General features: G+C 43.9%; 1 protein-coding gene across 4 annotated transcripts in view; it reads right to left on the reverse strand.

The window, feature by feature from the left end:
• The window catches only part of WAPL (WAPL cohesin release factor), a 75,546-nt gene extending 58,102 nt beyond the window's left edge, over positions 1-17,444 (reverse strand). Inside the window, exons 1-4 of one of the 4 annotated variants that reach the window (XM_073685866.1) lie at positions 17,188-17,444; positions 8,224-8,756; positions 2,426-3,487; positions 2,273-2,332 (exon numbers count right to left, since the gene is read on the reverse strand). In XM_073685866.1, the coding sequence (XP_073541967.1) occupies positions 2,273-2,332; positions 2,426-3,487; positions 8,224-8,734 (1,633 nt within the window). In that variant the 5' untranslated portion in view covers positions 8,735-8,756; positions 17,188-17,444. Of the gene's footprint in view, positions 1-2,272; positions 2,333-2,425; positions 3,488-8,223; positions 8,757-17,144 lie in introns of all 4 variants that reach the window. The other 3 variants (XM_073685864.1, XM_073685865.1, XM_073685867.1) reach the window with 3 other exon arrangements.
• Between the last annotated feature and the right edge of the window lie 3,718 nt (positions 17,445-21,162).

Raw genomic sequence — 21,162 nt, forward strand, 5'->3', positions numbered from 1 at the left:
TAAATAGTCTAAGTTGGTGAAGTGAAGTGAGAAAAAAATTAAGCAAAAATTAAATTTATCGGATAAAATAACTTAAAATTGGCATGTGTGTATGTATTCACCCTTTTGGCTATAAAGCACCTAAAAATTTCTGGTGCAAGAAATTAGTCAGGGACTAAAGTTGTTCAGAAGTAAAAGTCAGGGTTGGGTTGTAAAAAAATATCCCAATCTCTGATGATCCCCAAGAGCACCATCAAATCCATTGTCATCAAATGGAAAGAACATGGTACCACAACAAACCTGACAAGAGAGAGTCACCCACCAAAACTCTCAGCCTGGGCAAGTAGGGCATTAATCAGAGAGACAGCAGAGTTCCCAAGCAAAGACTGGAGTATCTGTCCATACGACCACAATAAGCCGTACACTCTATAGAGGTGGCCTTTATGAAAGAGTGGGTAGGAAAAAAAGCCTTTACTTACACACACAAATTGTAAGGCTCATTTTCAGTTTGCCAAAAGACATGTGGGAGACTCCCCAAAAGTATGCAGGAAGGTGCTGTGGTCAGATGAGACCAAAATTGAACTTTTTGGCCGCCAAGGTAAAAACTATGTCTGGTGCTAAGCCAACATAGCTCATCACACCAAGAACAACATCCCCATAGTGAAACATGGTGGTGGCAGCATCACGCTGTGGAATGGTTTTCGGCAGCAGGGACAGGGAAAATGGTCCGAGTCGAGGGGAAGAAGGATGGTGCAAAATACAGGGATATTCTTGAACAAAACCTGTTTCAGTCTGTCAGTGATTTGAGACTGGGACTGAGGTTCAACTTCCAACAAAACAATGATCCAAAGCATACTGCTAAAGAAACACTCAATTGGTTTAAGGGGAAATGTGTAAATGTTTTGGAATAGCCTAGCTAAAGCCCAGACCTTAATCCAATTGAGACGGTTGTCAGACTTGAAGATTGCTGTTCACCAGAGGAAACCATCTAACTTGAAGGAGCTGGAGAAGTTTTGCCTTGAGGAATGGGAAAAAAGATGTGGAAAGCTCATAGAGACTTATCCAAAGCGACTTGCAGCTGTAATTGCAGCAAAAGGAGGCTCTACAAAGTACTGACTTTAGGGGGGTGAATAGTTATGCACACTGAAGTTTTTAGTTATTTTGTCCTATTTGTTGTTTGTTTCACATGTTCTTTACATGAACTGATGCAAATCTTCAAAAAAAGGAAAAAAACAAAAACTGAAATTCCAGGGTGTGAGGTAGCAAAACACAAAAATTGCCAAGGGGGTGAATACTTTCGCAAGCCACTGTGTGACTATAGATATTCTAAATCTAATATAATATACTTCCTATGGAAACAAGTTATTTATCTATGCAATAGGTTAATAAAAATGGTACAATATAATTTTCCTCTATGTTCATTGGAGGTCCATTAATATAGTAGGCTGTACTGTTGCTGTTGAGAGGATGTTGGCTGCGTCACCAATTTTTTCATAGTCAATAAAAATGAATGTGTGATGCTTAGTAAAAACACACAGTTTGGTGGGGCTGGTCCTTTATTAAAGCCATGAATTCCTGGTAAGGAATACGGGGTATCGATTCCACTGTGTGCATAAAGGTATATGAGGTTTTCCACAATTAATGCAATGCAACGGGTAAAATTTACACGTAAAACTCAGCATACCCCTAAGCGAAAGTGACACATTGAATTTTAAACATGCACGCAGGTCAGTTGAAGCAGAGTATAAAAAAAAACCACAAAACACACAGCGGGCATGAGATTTCTATAAGTATCATTCACTTTGGTGGAACTATAAGACTCAGCGAAAATACCCATCATCCAAAACTCATCGTGAGAACATCAGATTTTCTGTGTGCTCTGTAGGAACGGGAGGAAAAAGCTTTGCTTCTGTGAAGTCATATAATGCATCTTGATGTAGATGAAACAAAAGTGCTTTCTTTCCAGGAATGTTCTGTACATCTAGACCCTTACAGATCATGAATAGTGCAGCAGGGAATATGGCTGACCAGCCGCAGCCCATTCTTTAATATGGAACTTTTACTACCAAGTGCATGTAGCAGTTTTCAATAATCTGGAGCAATATATAACTAATATTACATTTCTATTTCTCCAGATTTTACATTTGTGCTTCAGTGTGAAGCTAAAATTTACTTAATGGAGGATTATATGACCACTCACCCTTAAAGAAAAAAACAGGAGAGAAGGATAACAGAAAAGCTGTGGCCCACCACCTTCTATGGATGTGTGTATGCCTACTAACAAGTCACTTACCTTGGGTTTGGTCAGGAAGAGGACTACAACGGCGGCTGCTTTGAGTGCTGAGTGGCTTCTCTGTAAAATGTTGTGCAAAATGTGCAGTTTTTGTTCATTAGATCTATACAGGGTAATTTTACATACATTATTTTAAAGTTTACCAATACTTACCGATATCATTTGTAGGCTGTATATTCTGCATATTAGTAATGACTCCGAAGCTAGGCGCAATGGACTCTGATGGCATCATTATACCTTTAACCTTCTTTTTTGATTTCCTCTCTCTTTGAGGCCATTCATCTTCATCCTCATCATCACTTTCACTCAAGTCATCAAACCCAAAATATTTAATTCTATAGCTTGATTGCCCAAAAGGTTTAGACCCACCATCACCACCAGTTCCATCATCTTGTTCGTCGAACCCAAAAAACTCCAATTTGGCATCCTTCTTAGATTTTGTATTTCCCGGGCGAAACCTTGTGGTGGTTTTTGCGGTTGCCAAATCAGCTTTCTTTCGAAGACGCCCTGCCTCCCCTAAATCTGTAGACGGGCTTGATGTAAACTCATCCATACTCCGCTCCATGCTATCCTGTATGGTAACATTACATACAGAGAGACACGATGGGTGGAGAACGGTGTAATCTCTAGTCCGACCAGTGGGTCTAGTACCACTGCTCTTATTCACAGCATTTGTCTTGTCTGACGCACTGTTAGATTTGCCCGTGTTATAACTTGAACCATCTAACAGTTTATCGAAGTTTGAGGAACCTTGTGAAGATTTTGCTTTGTTAGACCTACAATATGTCCTACAGGTACCAAGCTTCACGCCACCTTGAAGAACATCTTCACTCATTTGCTCCTCAGGGTTGACCAGTTGTTCGTTAGGCTGAATATAGTCATCTTCATCCTTTGGACTATCTACACCCAAATTTAACTCAAACACCGGGGTTTCTGAAATTTCTTCTGTCAGATCTTCCCAGTCAAACAGTTCAAATTTCTGTGTTTCTCCAGTAAGATCTTTCTGTACTGGAAAATAGGATTTCTTTACAGGTGCCAAATCCCAGTCATGTGTTTCAGTGGTGAAACTAGAAAGCATTGACTCAACAGGCTTTTTGCTACTGTTACAAGATTTTGTGGAAACTCCAAAATGTAGCAAATCAAAAGTTTTCTTGCTGTCATATTCACTCTGAGTGCTGCAACTATTTATGTCTTCTAGGAAACTCTGTGCATTACCTGACAAAAAAAAGATGACAAAATCATGAAAAACAATAGATTTCAGAGTATGACTTTATACACCTAGGGTTAAAGGGGTTATCTAGGACTTTTGTTTTTTTTCCTATGGGGCTAAGCACTTAAACAGTTAGTTGCTGACTACCTGCCTGTGTTTCCCTATGCCGATCTCTCCCGGCTTGGAGCAGTCATGTACTGCTCCTGCTGGCGATACTCCTGCTTTATGGCAGGGACACCTTGTCAACAGGGCAGAAGTCAACAGGGCAGAAGTCAACAGGGCAGAAGTCAACAGGGCAGAAGTCAACAGGGCAGAAGTCAACAGGGCAATTCTGTGTCATCACAGGAAGCAGGAGGATCGTCAGCAGGAGAGGTCTAGGATTGCACTAAGCCAGGAGAGATCGACGTATGGCAAAACAGGCAAGCAGTTAACTACCTGCTGGTAACTTCTTGGTCACATATGGAGAAAAAAAAAGGCTCAGCCAACCCCTTTAAAAGAGGATCTATCACATTTTTTATTTTAAAATGTACATCAGTAAAAACGGGCAGAGGGGCTAATTAAAACTACATTTTTTTCTCACTATACAGTATTGGGGATGGGCTTTTGAAGAGGTGCTAACAGATTCTTTTCTGGGTAAGTTTAATTTTTCAGTGTGATATTACTGGATCGTGCTGACAACGTCTCGCTCCAGTTATTACCAGTCCTCACAGAACCGGGGGAGGAAAGCTGCAACATGTGAGCACAGGAGCATTGAAGATGATCTGGGAGCAGCATTTGATACATACAAAGCTGTGAATTTAATCACAGGTATCAGGGAATTATTTCCCTTAACCTGTAGTAGGTGCAGAGTGCTGCACGTGTCAAACGCAGCCCCAAATCATGCTCATTGCTCCGGCGCTCGCATGCTGCAGCTCTCTTTAGATTCCCTTTAAGGTGAAGGGAGTGTGTCAGCAGGTTTTTGATATATAATCTAAGAGCAGCATGATGTAAAAGCAAAAACCCTGATTACAGCGATGTGTGACTTAGTTTTCTGGGAGCAGAATCACAGATTCCTCTGCTGCAGATCTAGCAGAGCTCAGAATGCTGAGCCGTGTATAAACCCACCCACACCACTGATTGGCAGCTTCCAGTGACAATTGTATAGTGACAGAAAGCTGCTAATCAGAAATTGGGGCAGGGTTGGACCAGGAGGCCCGAGACACTTAGTCCTCTAGTGATAATCTGCTGATAAAACACAGATTTTATTGAAACAGCAAAACACAACCTGGTAAGTGACAAATCACTGGAATCAGAGTCTTTGCCTCTGCATCATGGTACTCTCATTACATAGCAAAAATCTGTAGACAGAATCCCTCTAAGTACAGAAAACAATGGGAGTGAGGAGTTGTAGGATAATTATCTGAAAAAAACTGTTCTGACTTTATCGGGGGGGGGGGAAAGAAGCTGTTACCTCCCCCTTTGGGTGAAGGGGAAATTTATATATAAAGTTCAAAAATGTTTTAATTGGCACCTCTTGCCATTTTTACTGATGAATATTGTTTAAAATAAAAAAAAAAACAAAAAACACACAATTGTGAAAGGCTCTCTTTAAGGTTAATAATGTTTATGTACTATTTAATTACATGGAAATTATTAAAACTTCATCTAACCTGGATAACTTCAAAGAATGGCATCTTAGCATATGGTAGTAGGCATAATTGGTGCTGAGACATAACGAGTCACGCTAGTTATAGGCATTTCCATGAACGGCTATGCTCTTTACTCATGCTCAGAACACGTTAGCGTGAAGATAATAATTAGTTTAAAGGATTCAATGAAACATCCCAATAAGCAGCTTATCCTGCTGTGGAGAAGATCATGGGCAGTAACTTTCTTGGAAAAAACAGCTATATATATATATATATAATATAATATAATATAATATATATATATATATATATATATATATATATATATATATATATATATATAAATATAATATAATATAATATAATATAATATAATATAATATATATATATATATATATATATCTCAGTCTTCAAAAACCCTATTTTTTAACCAGTTCTGGACTGGGTCATCTACCCTCATTCCTAACCAGGGACATTTTAGGATTTTTTTCATACATGTGGTTTAAAGAACTGTAACATTTTTTTTCTCATCTGGATATTCAAATAACTTTTGCATGTTTTTTCAGTTATACATGGGGCTTAAATTTTATGTTATTTTTATACTCCATAGCCAAAATTTCGGTATATAAATGACTTTGAGAAGTTGAAAAATATCTGTGCAACAATTTTTTGCTAATTTTAGAGTTTTCATGCCAGTTTTGCCCAACACCGCCAAAATGGACATAGCTGGGGTGTCCCTTGCATCACTGGAGTAGATGTGTGGTGCAGCACACGGAGGAGCAAGCCCCCCATCAGATGCTCCTGATTCATTAAGAGGCATGTGAACAGCATACTTTAGGGACAATTTTTTTTCTTGCATACATTTGAGGCCAAAATTTATTTTTGCATTTCAGTTTTATTAAAAATATTGCACTGTTCTATATCTGCATTGTGTATTGCTGGCTGCAGAATGAGTCAAAGCGAATCTATGGAGCCTAAACTGGGTGCAGCACGAGACAGATACTGGTCTATTACTGCAGCCAGGCAGGTTTTACTCCACCAATGCTGCGGCGTTTCAGCATAAACATGTGTTAAAAAGCCGGAAATAAGTCTGAGACGGATTACATCTTTTCTTAAAACGCAGCATTATTCAATACCTTGATTATTCCTTAAAGAGGTTACCCGGTCTGTGTGACTGCAGACTCATGAATCCTCCCCAGCGCATGCACTGAGAGGATTCGCCAGTTTCTGAGCCGGGCCCGGCGGGTACGTATACGTTATACATACTCCTGGCCAGAGCCCATCGAGGCCCACTGGACAGCCGCATCACTAGACGGGGTGCGGCCTCGTTCCATACAGGTGTATGGAGCGAGGTTGCGCCCACTAGATGGGCCCTGGCCGGGAGTATGTATACCTCATGCATACCCTCCGTTCCCAGCTCAGAAACAGTGCCTGTGCTGGGGGGGATTCATAAGTCTATAGTCACACCGAGTGACTGCAGACATATCGATTTGGAACGGACAACCCCTTTAACCTCATAAGGAACAGGTGTTTTTCTGTTTTTTGCGCTCACATTTTTTCCTCTCCTTCCAAGGGAAATAACTTTTTTTTATATTTCCACTTACAAAGCTATAATAGGACTTGTTTTTTGTGGGACGCGTTGTACTTTTGAATGACACCATTCATATTACAATATGATGTACTGGAAAGTGGGAAAAAAAAAATTCAAGTGGTGTGTATGAAAAAACACACAATTAACCATTTGTTTTTTGGGTTTTGTTTTTATGGAGTTCACTGTGCAGCAATAGTCACCTAGAAGTATATGATTCTCCAAATCAGATGGAGATTAAACTAGCTGATCGGCTGCGCCTGCGGACATCCTTGATTTGCCACGCAGATAACATGTCACGTGGCAAATCAGGGATGTTCGCATGCGGAGACAATTTTTTGGTGCGAACAAGCCAGAACCCAGAAGACAAACCCGAATTTGAAATGCCGAACAAATTCGCTCAACACTAGTGGTGACGGACCCCCCACTAATCTGATACTGACCAGCCCTGAAGATAAGTTAGCAATATCTTGTGATCAGACAACCCTTTCAAGGCCAGGTCTGTTAGCAATAAAAGACCTAGCCCTAGTGTGTCATTGCAGGCACCTGACTTTGGGAGCTGGCTCCACTAGTGCTAGTCCTAGGGTCAGGGTTTTCAGGGACTTGAGATGACATTACATATTAGAAAGAAGTAGGTTGATAGCTGAACAACCGATCACTGCACATATACCGTGTATACATATATATCAGTCCATATAGCCCATTACGGTCAATCAAACTAGCCAGACAGATTTGAGGAAACCACGAGGGAGAATCAATTCAATCTTTTTGGGAAAGCTCTTTTATGGAAAGATCTTTCATGGACAAGTGACGACAGAGTTCTTTGGTAAATCTCACCCAGAAGAACAATAGTTTTAGCTGACATTTTCTGTTCTTTTGGCAAATAGCTGGATCTTTAGCAACTATTCTGACTTCATTATTTTCCAAGAAAGTTCTCGTTTTCAAACAATCAAAAAAATGAAGTTAGCTAAAACAACTAGTTTATCTCGGACATAGAAACTGGGATATTATTGATTAGAGTCCTTCATTTGACTCTTCTAATAGATAAAGCAGGGAACTGCCAAGAGTCTATGGTAGAAAAGGAGAGTCTATGCACACAAAAGGAGGAAGCATCATGTACCACTAGAAATGAGGGTTCACAGGACGCTCCCGCTGATCCATCATGGCTCTGACATCACCTCCCCTGACTATAGGTTTTGTTTATGAAAGATAACACCCATGTTTTTCTAATCCTGAACAACCATTTAATGTAAGGCTGTTAAGACAACCCACCTAAGGCCAGTTTCACATGTATGACATTCGTAGTCCAAGTATGGACAATAAAGTTGGGATCATCCATGGGTCTCCTGTTCTGAACTGGATGCATATATGAGGCTGTTGCATTCAGGTCAGGAAACCTGCAGCCGGCCTGGACATTACGTCCTGTACTCCGACATGTGAAATCTGCCTGAACAGACACATTACAGAAATTATAATATAAGTTTTGACATATTTTAGGTCGGAAAACTGTGAATATAAGATTACCTGTAATGGTTTTCTTAGGGGAGCTTAGATATTTTATATCTTCAGTGATCTTGTTTGCATTTTTTTCTTTCAATCCATGTAATGTATTATCAAAAGATACAAATTTGTATGACACAGCAGATTCTGATGCGATGGGATGATCCGTTCTGCTGTTTGCATCGAGCACAGGGGTGATATTCTCCGATCCTGTTGCACCAAAACGTTCTGAGGGATGTTGTGGGGCACTCTTCGGCTGCGAGAGGTTTTTCGATGACACTGGTTTGGACTCTTCATCGCTATCAAATCCAAAAGGATCCTCCGTCACGTCTTCGTCGTCATCAACTTTGGTTCGCTTTGGGAGGTCTGCAATATCTGGTTTGTGATTCTGCCTCTTCTGTCCTACTTTGGCCACAAATGTGGTCTCTCCCCATTTTGTACTAAGAGTGGTTCGCTTATTGGAGAACACTTCATCAAACTTGGAGCTTCCATTTCCACCCTTGCGGCTGTACGTTTTCCCAAATCTGGATGTCATGTTGAGGCCTCTTTCATATTCTCTGTGGCCAAAGAATAAACATAAATGGTGGCATTAAAACTTTGAACATCAGAAAGTTAATATTATTAATAAGAATAAGAAGTCATGACAGTCATAATATTAAATCCAATGGCTGGGGAAGTGAGGAACATTGATCATCTTGTTACAATGGCTCTGGCCAAGTTGTGGGATAGATTAGGCAAAAACTGAACAGGCAGTTCTGGAAGCAGGAAGAATGGGCAAGCATAAGGATCTAAGCAACTGTGAACGGAGTCAATTTGTGACAGACGACTGGGTCTGAGCACTTCCATAACAGCAGGTCTTTTGGGGTCTGTTCAATATTCAGCAGAGTAAAGTACCGCACGGCACAGACGCCAGGAAAGGTCAAAGTGCCCTGGTGCATGCGCACTGCAGTACTTCACTCTGTCCTAGTCAGGGAAGAGAAGTACGCCTGTGCAGGAGGGAATGCCGGGGAACACTGGATGGATGACATCGCATGCGTCATCCACATGAAGCAAGAAGGAGAATGGCATCAAAAGAGGAAGGGAGGCGCCGGACCAGGACCAGCAACACCCATCGGACCAGAAAGCCCCACAGGCGCGTATAATAAAAGGTGTTTTTATTTTGTTACAAGCTGCATTGGGGGCTTATATACAGCATTATAGCTAAAATACAAAGCATTTTACATTAGAATTCAGGCATAATCGATTTCAATGAAGCGGGGCATAAGCCTTATTCACACATCAGTATTTGTCGTACATGTGCTGGCAATGTTTTCCATTGACCACACACTGACAATCTATGGGACTATAAATATTTCCTTTTTTAGCAGAACAGCAGCGTACTTCTAGCGCAGCTCCCTCTGCCTATTTTTGTGATGTACTTAAGCTGGCAACGGCACGTGTGCGATGAGGTCAACAGGATAGCTACCAGAAGAGGATGGACTGGAGGATGGGGTACAGCAAATGATGAATTAAGGGTGGGGGACAATAAGGAATGATGTACTGAGGGTGGGAGCAGGCCTGTGGAGTTGGTGTCAATTTTAGTGGAGTCGGTATGTAGTGGACCGACTCCTAAAGTATATAATAAATTGGGTACAGTAGTACAATGCAGGATGTGCTGTAAATTATTTCATAAGAATTTGGGAAAGTTGTGAAATGTCCTATAAATTTTGGTTCTATTCCTGATCTAAGGATCTGGGCTTTTAGTTAAGATGAATCTGTGCTGCACTTTATGTACATGCTCAGTAGTGAGGCAGGGCTGTGGAGTTGGAGTCTGAGTCGGAGTCAGGGAAATTGAGGAGTCCGGGAGGCTTGGCTTACCGAATCCACAGCCCTGGGTGGGGGAGAGCAAATGATGATGAATTGAGGGCGGAGGAGAACAATGGATGATGAATTGTGGGTGGGTTAGAGCAAATGATTATGAATTGATTGTTGGAGGTGGGCGAGAACAATTGATGATGAATTGAGGGTGGGTGAGTACAAATGATAATGAATATAATAGTGCAGTGACAGGAACCTACTGAGCATCCAATTGACGCATGCTCAGAGTACAGCAGGGACCAGCACCTGAAACAGACGTCACTGATGATGCAACTTTTGAGAGGTGGCAGAGGTTGTGGCAGTGACACACAGCCTCAGCCCCCTGATGATGCTTCGTTTCAATATCCCAGCATGCACTGGGTTAGATAGTGTAGTGAGAGAAGGATAGGGACTTCTTAATTTAAGTATATTAGAAAAAAATAGATTATGACATTTAAGTTTAGGATACAAACAATTTAGTTTCAGACCACCCCTTTAAACAATGCACACTGAACGATCTGTCCTATATTATATAGCATTCCCTGTTGTATACAGCGCTGTCCCTTATTACGTGGCATTGCTTTTTGTTATGGATAGCTCTGTGCCTGCCGTACGATATTGCGCCCTTTTGTTATATATAGTGCCTTTTCTTATTCATAATATCCTCTATTACGTATACTGCTATCTTTTATTAAGTTGCACAAGTGTGTTAATCACAGGGTTGTGGAGTTGGTAAGCCAAACCTCCGACTAGAACTCCGACTCCCTCATACATGGCTCATGTTTAAGTGATAAATTTACTGTAGAAACAAATTCATCTCCGCTAAAAGTCTAGACCAGTGTTTCCAAAACCCCATCCTCACGGCCCCCCACAGGTCATGTTTTCAGGATCTCCTTAGTATTACACAGGTGATTGAAGTATCATCAAGGCATCAGGAATTCTCTCACCTGTGCAATACTAAGGAGATCCTGAAAACATGTCCTGTGGGGGTCCGTGAGGACAGGGTTTGGGAAACACTGCTCTAGACCCTTAGATCAGGACTAGGACAGACATTTATAGGACATTTCATAACTTTCCCAAATTCGTCTGAAAAAATATTCCCCACAAACTGCATTGAACTACTGTACCCAATTTATTATACAGTACAGACCAACAGTTTGGACACGCCTTCTCATTTAAAGATTTTTCTGTATTTTCATGACTATGAAAATTGTACATTCACACTGAAGGCATCAAAACTATGAATTAACACATGTGGAATTATATACTTAACAAAAACGTGTGAAACAACTGAAAATATGTCTTATATTCTAGGTTCTTCAAAGTAGCCACCTTTTGCTTTGATGACTGCTTTGCACACTCTTGGCATTCTCTTGATGAGCTTCAAGAGGTAGTCACCGGAAATGGTCTTCACTTCACAGGTGTGCCCTTTCAGGTTTAATAAGTGGGATTTCTTGCCTTATAAATGGGGTTGGGACCATCGGTTGTGTTGTGCAGAAGTCAGGTGGATACACAGCTGATACCCTAACAGTCTATTCAGTAGGACTATGTGCACACGATGCAGAAATGAAGCAGAAAATTTCATAGTCATGAAAATACAGAAAAATCTTTAAATGAGAAAGTGTGTCCAAACTTTTGGTCTGTACTGTATATTTTAGGAGTTGAAGTCAGTCCATTTTATACCGACTCCACAGCCCTGGTTAATCACATGACCTATCACATGATTTCTCAAAGGGGATCATGTGACATGTTACGTGCTACATTGGGTGCTGGGGGTCCACACTCTCTAATCTGCCCCTCAATGCACAAGACAGAAAAACTGATGACAGTTGAGAAAACGGAAACCGACCAAAAAGTGATCCAGTCTGAGTTACAGTCCAGTTCTTTAAAGATATGGAAATTGGGAATAAGGGGTCAAAGAATTTTAAATTATGAAATAAACCTGTCTTCGTTTTTCATGCTCGTCCTCAAGCCCAATATTCAGTTCTTACCCATGTTTGTCATACAACAATACTGGGGATTTTCTATTACTTGGTTTAAGGCCCCTTTTTGGCTATGTTCACACGTTGCGGTTTTACTGCGTTTTTTCCTGCAGTCAAAACCTACTCTCTTGGCAGTAAAGAAGCTACTTAAAAAAGCAGGTTTCGCTGCGGTTTTTAAGGTACATTTTTGCCTCTTGAGCATGCTGATACAGATACTGTTGTACCTGCGTTTTTTGCACTTATTTCTTTCTATGGGTGCCAAAACACTGAAAGTAGTAACACGCTGCAGTTTTCAATTCAGTCAGGAAAAAAAAAAATGTTTGTGCATGAGATTTCTGAAATACCAGAGCTTTTGCTGGCACTGTAAAACGCGGGTTTTAATTTGCATAAAAAAACGCAGCAAAAACGCAACGTGTGAACATAGCCTAATGGGTAAGAGAAGCATTGAAAGCTTTTTTTTTTTTTTTGCATTAAAAAAAAAAAAAAAAAAAAAAGGATGCCACAGTGATTGAAATGGATGAAAATTGTATCCCACACGCTGATAAAAAAAAGGTTCTGTTTATTACGGTACACAAGAAAATAAAACTTTGTAAATAACGTCTAACTCAGTATTGATATTTGTAACCTGTATGCCACGCAGAGATGTAACTCAGGGAATGCTTCATCTTTGCCTTTGTTTGTAAAATGATAAAAGCCAGAGATAAGTATCAGCACAAAGCATTTTCGTAGCCCGCCCTTTATTGGAGCATTATCAGCTCCATGTCAGCACCAGACCTGCAGACTGTCCTCCAGGGTCGCCTGTGCGGACCACAAGTCAGCTGGAGGAACGCCTATAAATGCTTACACTAATCTCTACCTCATCTTCTATACTGAGGCAAAGAAACATTTCCCCTGAAGTCCTCCTCCAATGCAGAACGCAACAATGCGATAGTCCCAGGTGTCTTACCTGAGAGCCTTCCAGACACTGCTCTGGCACTATCACTTATCCACTAGATGTAAGGGATCTGATCACTGGGGGAATGAGTATTGGGAGATCTACTGATCAACACAATGGTGGATCCCAAAGCCTCTTGTGTTAATGGGATGGAAGTGAGTAGCGGAGATCACCATTCTAGTCACTCTCTATGGGCCCAACAGAGACAGTTGATAATTAGGAGAAATAATGAAAAGATGGGCACTTGGGGGACGATTCAGTAAGGTGTTGACAGCAGTTTCCCCATAACAAACATCTTAAGTTGCAATATTTTTGCGCAACTGAGAAGTCGTGCAAAATATTGCGACATTTGGCATTATCATGCCAGTTTTGGACAGCTACGTCAAACTGGGCAGAGCATGGGCAGGATGAGGCTTTGCCTGGCCGTCAAATTCATGAAAAGCCACTTTAGTGGTGTAACTTACTCCATAAATGCACACCAGTCCCTGCCTGCAGTACACTTGGGGGAAGGAGCAGGCCAGGTAACAGTGTGAACCTCTCAATCAATTGGGCGCATCGTACTCCAGAAAGCCCCTCCATTATGACTGACGTGAGCAACACCAATCTAAGAGGGACTGTCACCACAGAATGACTGTTCAAACAAGAACAGGCGCTCAGCGCACCCTTGGTGTAGCCAGACAGTTCAGTGCACCCATACACTTGTTTTCTCTCTATCTGTATAAAGCCAGAACTGCCAATCACAATACAGAGGTGCGACTGTGCACTTAAGGGAACCTGTCGCGTAAAACAACACTATTAACCTGCAGATATGGCGTTAATCTGCAGATTAATAGTGTTCTGACACTGGGCAGCATCTGCACTTAAAGCACCCCCCCCCCCACTCCCGCCAGGAGGAGATTCACTTTATTCTGCCTGGCAGCCTCACAGTTTCAGTCACCGTCCCCATCTCGACACTGACTGACAGCCGGGTATAATGCTGAGCCGGATATCAGTCAGTGCCCGGGACGCAGTTACATCCACCTGCAGAGTAACCTCACATCTGTAGGTTAATAGTGTTATTTTACATGACAGGTTGATGTTAAGTCTCTGGCCACGCCAAGAGTGTACTGAGTGCACGCACTTGGTTTGGACAGTCGTTCTGTGATAAGATTCCTTTTAATGAATCGTCTTGGCTGAGTAGTCCAAGGCAGGTCCCTGATGACGTCTCCACATTCCGATCTAGTTGATTGACAGGTTTCTCCCGTGTGTATACACAGGAATCGTGTGTCAGTCCACTGGAATGGGGTGAAGAGAGGTCAGTCATGGACTGCATCAGACTAGTCAGATCTCTCCTTATATTCGCTGACCGGCTTTACAAAATACGTTTATTCTAAAATGCTGCAGTGTTTCCGGATAATCGATACCTGTGTGCAGTCACACGGCCAGCCTCTGATTCATGCTGCCCGTGGTTTAGGCTGCAAGAATCTAATGACAGGTTTCCATTATAACACTGGATAGCCAAAAGATCTTACAAAAGAGAACCTCTTTGCTCCAAGACAAAAACAAACTCCTCTCCAATGACTGCACTGATGAAAATTACCTGAAGATGAACAATTACCCAAACCAATAATCCCTCGTATTCAGTCACCAAGATGGCTGCTGTCAGACATGACAGGTTCTCTGATCGTACGGTATACTGTACAGATAAATGGCACCAGCCCAGCCGTATAAGTAGTTTACTGCCAACCTAAAGCAGTGTAATAAAAACCATGATTGATGGCTGCAGTTGGTTGTACACATTATTAGAGTAATGTAATCTTTCACATTCCCATTATATTGTAACTCAATTCTGGGTTCCTCTGTGCCCATCACTGCTTCTCTGAAGGTTTCAATGAGGACCAGAGTCCTAGACTCACAGATCTGCCGGCACCTGGTTAACAGACTCCCAATAGCAGTACCAATACTACAAACATGAACCCTGGCAATGTGATAAACGTGGATTGGCTTCATCATTCTTCCTATAATGCCCCCATTTCTACAAGGGATGTGGAGTCGGTATAAAATGGACCGACTCCAAAAATATATAATAAATTGGGTACAGTAGGTCAATGCAGTTTGTGGGGAATATTTTTTCATAAGAATTTGGGAAAGTTATGAAATGTCCTATAAATGTCTGTCCTAGTCCTGATCTAAGGGTCTAGACTTTTAGCGGAGATGAATCTGTGCTGCAGTAAATTTATCACTTACACATGAGCCGTGTATGAGGGAGTCCAGGGCTGTGGAGTCCGTGTCAGGGAAATTGAGGTGTCAGAGGTTTGGCTTACCGACTCCACAGACCTGGTTTCTACAAAAACTGACCGTTCTGTGATTGAGAATTCATCACACACGTAGAGTCATCAGAAGGGATCAGCTGCTACTGGACTGCGCTTCGAGCAAGCAAACAAAATGTATAAAGTACTGAGGAGCCATTCTGATCAACTCTGTGGGGCTAATCTTAGGCAGAGAGCATAAAACCCCTGCCACGTACCAAGGCCAGACAGCGCACAAGGATGCCAATACTAGCCACCAAAGCAGCAGCTGCTAGACTTCAGCTGGCAGGGGTCAATGATATACCCTGTACACTGGAGAGAGTTGCCCAGCATTGGCACATGCCATGTTTACATGGGACAGTCAGAAACCAGCTTCTAGTGAGTAAGGCTGCCAGCCTGAGCCACCACCGTGACACTTTTTGCTCTTTGATGCATTTCATAGGTTACACCTAGTATGTCACGCCTGCCAGAAGCCTACACGTATAGCCTGATGCCTGGCTCCTGGGATTGGCTTTCTTGCCCAGTCATGGGCTCAACACTGACTAGAACATTTCCCAGCTTCACCATCCTGGCGGCCAAAGGCGGAACAGCCTCCAGGAGCAACGCTGCTGGACATCCCAGTATGTACTGGTCTCAAATGGTGAGGTTTAAGAAGAGGCCAGGGTGCAAAGAGTGGATCAAGGATCAAGCTGACCAGTGGGAATGTTACATCCCAGCATATAGGGGCCACTGACGGTGGGAACACAAATGACTGCGTCAGATGTCCACGCACCAACTTACAAGTAACACCCGGTCTATGAGCGGCAGCTTAGAAGGCAGAAGTCTTTTCTACAGTTCAGCACACTTAAAAGGCATAATATACAGTACACCCTCATGCCAGCGTAACATGGCCATCGCCCGCGTTAAGTCTACAGGGCAGGTGCAGTCCCAAACGCTTAGAACCCTCTTATTACATGAGTTGTCCACCCATCCACATGACAGATAACTTATTGATAGGTGGGGGTCCGAACGCTGAGACCTGCACCAGACTGGGCACTTATCCCCGCTAATGGCGCTGCAGTGCACCTCCTCGACGCTACTCCACTCTTTCGCTACGGTGCTGCAGAGCGTTGCACTTGGCTTTCCTAGCAGCTCCATCGGGAATGAAGGGAGCGGAGGTGTAGCCTGTGAGGGGTCGTGGCAGTGTAATGGGGATAAGTGTACCCCGAGGGTCCCGGCAGTCGCACTCCCCAGTGGATGGGTAATAACTTGTGTGACTATTCTTGTATCCCCTATGATGGCCATTCTGGGGTCTCTCTCCTCAGAACTCTGGGCTGTTCCCGTCGTTCCTCTTAGAAATATAGGAGCAGGCGGATCTCTGGACACTAGCCAATCACTGATGACTGCACAGACCCCCACAAGGGTATTGGGAACTCCCAGTTGTCAAATTATTGGTAAGTTTCCATGAGGAACAAGGAGGAGGTGGATAAGGTAACGCCGTCAGGAGGGAGGCTCTAGAATTGTGGTCTATGACAGGTAACGACCAGGTCTGTCCCGACACCACGGCGGTGATCTCGCTGCTCTCCTGACACCGGATGTGAGCAGTCACACAGCCCTGACGGCAGTAACAGCGGCCCGCGGCCTAGGCCGCCATACAGCAGAGCAGCCGGCAGCACTATGGCCGCCGTCCTCCCCAGCACTGCCGGCCGCCGGACCAGCGCTCTGCGGGAGCCTGAAGTTGATCCCGAGGCCGCTGGAAAGTTTCCTGCTCCTCCGCGGGCCACACTCTGCCGCAGAAAACTTCCGCACAAGTCGGCCACAGAGCGGCCATGGGCGCTAGGCCGCACGGCTCCGGCCCAGTGACACAGCCGCAGGAACGCCGCGGCCCCGGGCGCCAGACATCCGGCTCTCCCACCTCCAACCCACCGGGGGAGAACTCACACGCTCTAATCCCTGGGGCTCCACTCACAGCTCGGCGTTACTCTCCACCGGCAGCCGGTCTCCCCGGGCCGCGTCCTCCTCCGCTCCCCGGCACACGGGCGGCAAAAATAATAAAAATAACACCCAGAGGAGATATCCGGCTGTTATTATTTAAACAGGGCCCGGGAACATCCCTCCGCCATTTGCCCCCCTTCCGTCACTACGCTCACACAACGCCCGGCCGGCCAATCAACGAGCACCTTACTCAGCCATTAGCCAGCAGCAGCCAGTGCGCATGCGCTGCCAAGGGCGGTGACCACCTAGTGACGCAGAACTGTGCACGAATCCAATAGGCTGATTGTTAGTGCGGAAGTTGCGGGGCATTGTGGGAACAGTAGTTTTCTCCCAGGTTCGTCTGTTGCTGCTTGCACTGTTGGGATTATCAACTCTGCAGGAGTGAAGCGCGGAGGGATCTCAGGCGTCTGTGGAGCCGTGCGGGGCATTACAGCCGTGCAGTCACCGGGCGGACTGTACTGGGAGTCACAGCTGTGTGAGGAGATACAGGACGTGGGCTAATGTCCTGCTCCAGGACTGTACGTGTGTAGAGCATAGAGGAAGAGGGTCCATATACTATAGGGGCGATACACACAGTCATCCAGCAACAATCAGCTGAAGACTTAGGTTTCTAGGTTATGTGATAGCGGCCTGTTCCCCACAGCTGTTGCTGCCAAACTTTTCTAAAAGGAGCAGCTCCCAACATTGAAAGACAGCAAAGCCGTATAGCAACACCCACCAATAATAGTGTCCTAGTGACCCTGCGTAGTGTTCCCACTCAGGACGATGACTCCTTCATAGTCCCATGCTGGCTCTCATCGCAGTGTGACACCCCACACACACAGTATGGCCCCAACATACCCCCGCCTACAAGATAGGAGGCCTCCGCAAAGCGTTCACCCACACACACAAATTATGATGCATGACAGTGTCCCCAACACATGATTCTCCCCGAGTCACCGCTGACACATATCTAGATGGACTTACTCTTCCTTCAATCTTAAAAACTATGTATGTTACTATTACGATGCCCCAGTGTCCCCCTCCACTCACAGTACGATGCCTCCAGACACAGTATGATGCCTCCACACAGTGTGATGCCTCCAGACACAGTATGATGCCTCCACACACAGTATGATGCCTCCAGACACAGTATGATGCCTCCACACACAGTGTGATGCCTCCAGACACAGTATGATGCCTCCAAACACAGTATGATGCCTCCACACACAGTATGATGCCTCCAGACACAGTATGATGCCTCCACACACAGTGTGATGCCTCCACGCACAGTGTGTTGTCTCCACGCACAGTATGATGCCTCCACACACAGTGTGATGCCTCCACACACAGTGTGATGTCTCCACGCACAGTATGATGCCTCCACACACAGTGTGATGCCCTCACACAAGTTATGATGCATGACAGTGTCCCCAACACATGATTCTCCCCCAGTCACCACTGACAATGTCTAGATGGACTTAGTCTTCCTTCAACCTTAAAAACTATGTATGTTACTATTGCGATGCCCCAGTGTCCCCCTCCACACACAGTATGATGTCTCCAGACACAGTATGATGCCTCCAGACACAGTATGATGCCTTCACACACAGTATGATGCCTCCACACAAAATATGATGCCTCCACACACAGTATGATACCTCCACACACAGTGTGATGCCTCCAGACACAGTGTGATGCCTCCACACACAGTATGATGCCCTCACACAAATTATGATGCATGACAGTGTCCCCAACACATGATTCTCCCCCAGTCACCACTGACACATATCTAGATGGACTTAGTCTTCCTTCAACCTTAAAAACTATGTATGTTACTATTACGATGCCCCAGTGTCCCCCTCCACTCACAGTACGATGCCTCCAGACACAGTGTGATGCCTCCACACACAGTATGATGCCTCCAGACACAGTATGATGCCTCCACACACAGTATGATGCCTCCAGACACAGTATGATGCCTCCACACACAGTATGATGCCTCCACACACAGTATGATGCCTCCACACACAGTATGATGCCTCCAGACACAGTATGATGCCTCCACACACAGTATGATGCCTCCACACACAGTATGATGCCTCCACGCACAGTGTGATGTCTCCACGCAGTGTGATGTCTCCACGCACAGTATGATGCCTCCACACACAGTGTGATGCCTCCACACACAGTGTGATGCCTCCACACACAGTGTGATGTCTCCACGCACAGTATGATGCCTCCACACACAGTGTGATGTCTCCACACACAGTATGATGCCTCCACACACAGTGTGATGCCCTCACACAAATTATGATGCATGACAGTGTCCCCAACACATGATTCTCCCCCAGTCACCACTGACACATATCTAGATGGACTTAGTCTTCCTTCAACCTTAAAAACTATGTATGTTACTATTACGATGCCCCAGTGTCCCCCTCCACACACAGTGTGATGCCTCCACACACAGTGTGATGTCTCCACGCACAGTATGATGCCTCCACACACAGTGTGATGTCTCCACACACAGTATGATGCCTCCACACACAGTGTGATGCCCTCACACAAATTATGATGCATGACAGTGTCCCCAACACATGATTCTCCCCCAGTCACCACTGACACATATCTAGATGGACTTAGTCTTCCTTCAACCTTAAAAACTATGTATGTTACTATTACGATGCCCCAGTGTCCCCCTCCACACACAGTGTGATGCCTCCACAGACAGTATGATGCCTCCACACACAATATGATGCCTCCACAATTTGAGAAGAATCAAAAGGGAAGCGGACAGAAATCCATTATTCTCCAGTGCTGTCATATTCCAGAACTGCAACCTCCCTGGTCCCGGAAGTACAAGGTGTTCAGTTTTCAGATACATGGCCAAGGTAAGGAAGGCTGAAACCCGACCACCACTGAGCAACACACAAAAGTGGAAACGTCCTCCACTTCCACTCTGATGCCAGCAAGGTGGAGGTGGGATACTGCTACTGGCTGATATTATTATAGATGAACTAGTCCGACCTTTTCGGGTTGAAGATTGACTCAAAATCAGTTCCCAAACCTACTGCCAGTGATTAGAAGACCGCTTCTTCCAGCAGTCGTACAGGAATCTTTCAAGAAAACCATGATTTTTCTGCAGGATAATGCTCCATCATAGCATTGAAATTCTCCACTGCTTGGCTGCCAGTAAGGGCCTTAAATATGATAGAATGATGACACGGTCCCTTCATCACCCAACCTAAACCCTATGGAGAACTTGTGGTCCCTTCTTACATTGGAGATTTACAGTGAAGGAAAACAGTCACCTCTCTGAACAGTGTCTTTCAAGTTGTGGTCGGTGCTGACCAAAAAGTTGATCATCAACAGATTAAGAAACTGACAGACTACATAGGTGGAAGGCTTAGGACTGTTATAGAAAGGAAGGGCATCTATATTACTATATTGGTCACTGATATTTATTTTAACCCCTTCGCGACCTTGGGATTTTCCGTTTTTGCATTTTCGTTTTTTGCTCCCCTTGTTCCCAGAGCCATAGCTTTTTTATTTTTTGGTCAATATGGCCATGTGAGGGCTTATTTTTGCGGGACGAGTTGTACTTTTAAACACCATTACTAGTTTTACCATATCATGTACTGGAAAACGGGAAAAAAATTCCAAGTGCCTTGAAATTGCAAAAAAAGTACAATACCACAGATTTTTTTTTTTCTTTTTCACCACGTTCACTGAATGCTAAAACTGACCTGCTATTATTATTCTCCAGGTCATTACGAGTTCGTAGACACCAAACATGTATAGGTTATTTTTTATCTAAGTGGTGAAAAAAAATCCAAATTTTGCTAAAAAAATTTTTTAAAAAATATGGCGCCATTTTCCAAGACCCGTAGAGTCACCATTTTTCGGGATCTGGGGCCGGGTGAGGGTTTATTTTTTGCGCGCCGAGCTGACGTTTTTATTAATATCA

This window comes from Phyllobates terribilis, unplaced genomic scaffold (genome assembly GCF_046119375.1).
Source record: "Phyllobates terribilis strain yellow unplaced genomic scaffold, ASM4611937v1 Scaffold_5__5_contigs__length_657084704, whole genome shotgun sequence".
Classification (NCBI taxonomy): domain Eukaryota; kingdom Metazoa; phylum Chordata; class Amphibia; order Anura; family Dendrobatidae; genus Phyllobates; species Phyllobates terribilis.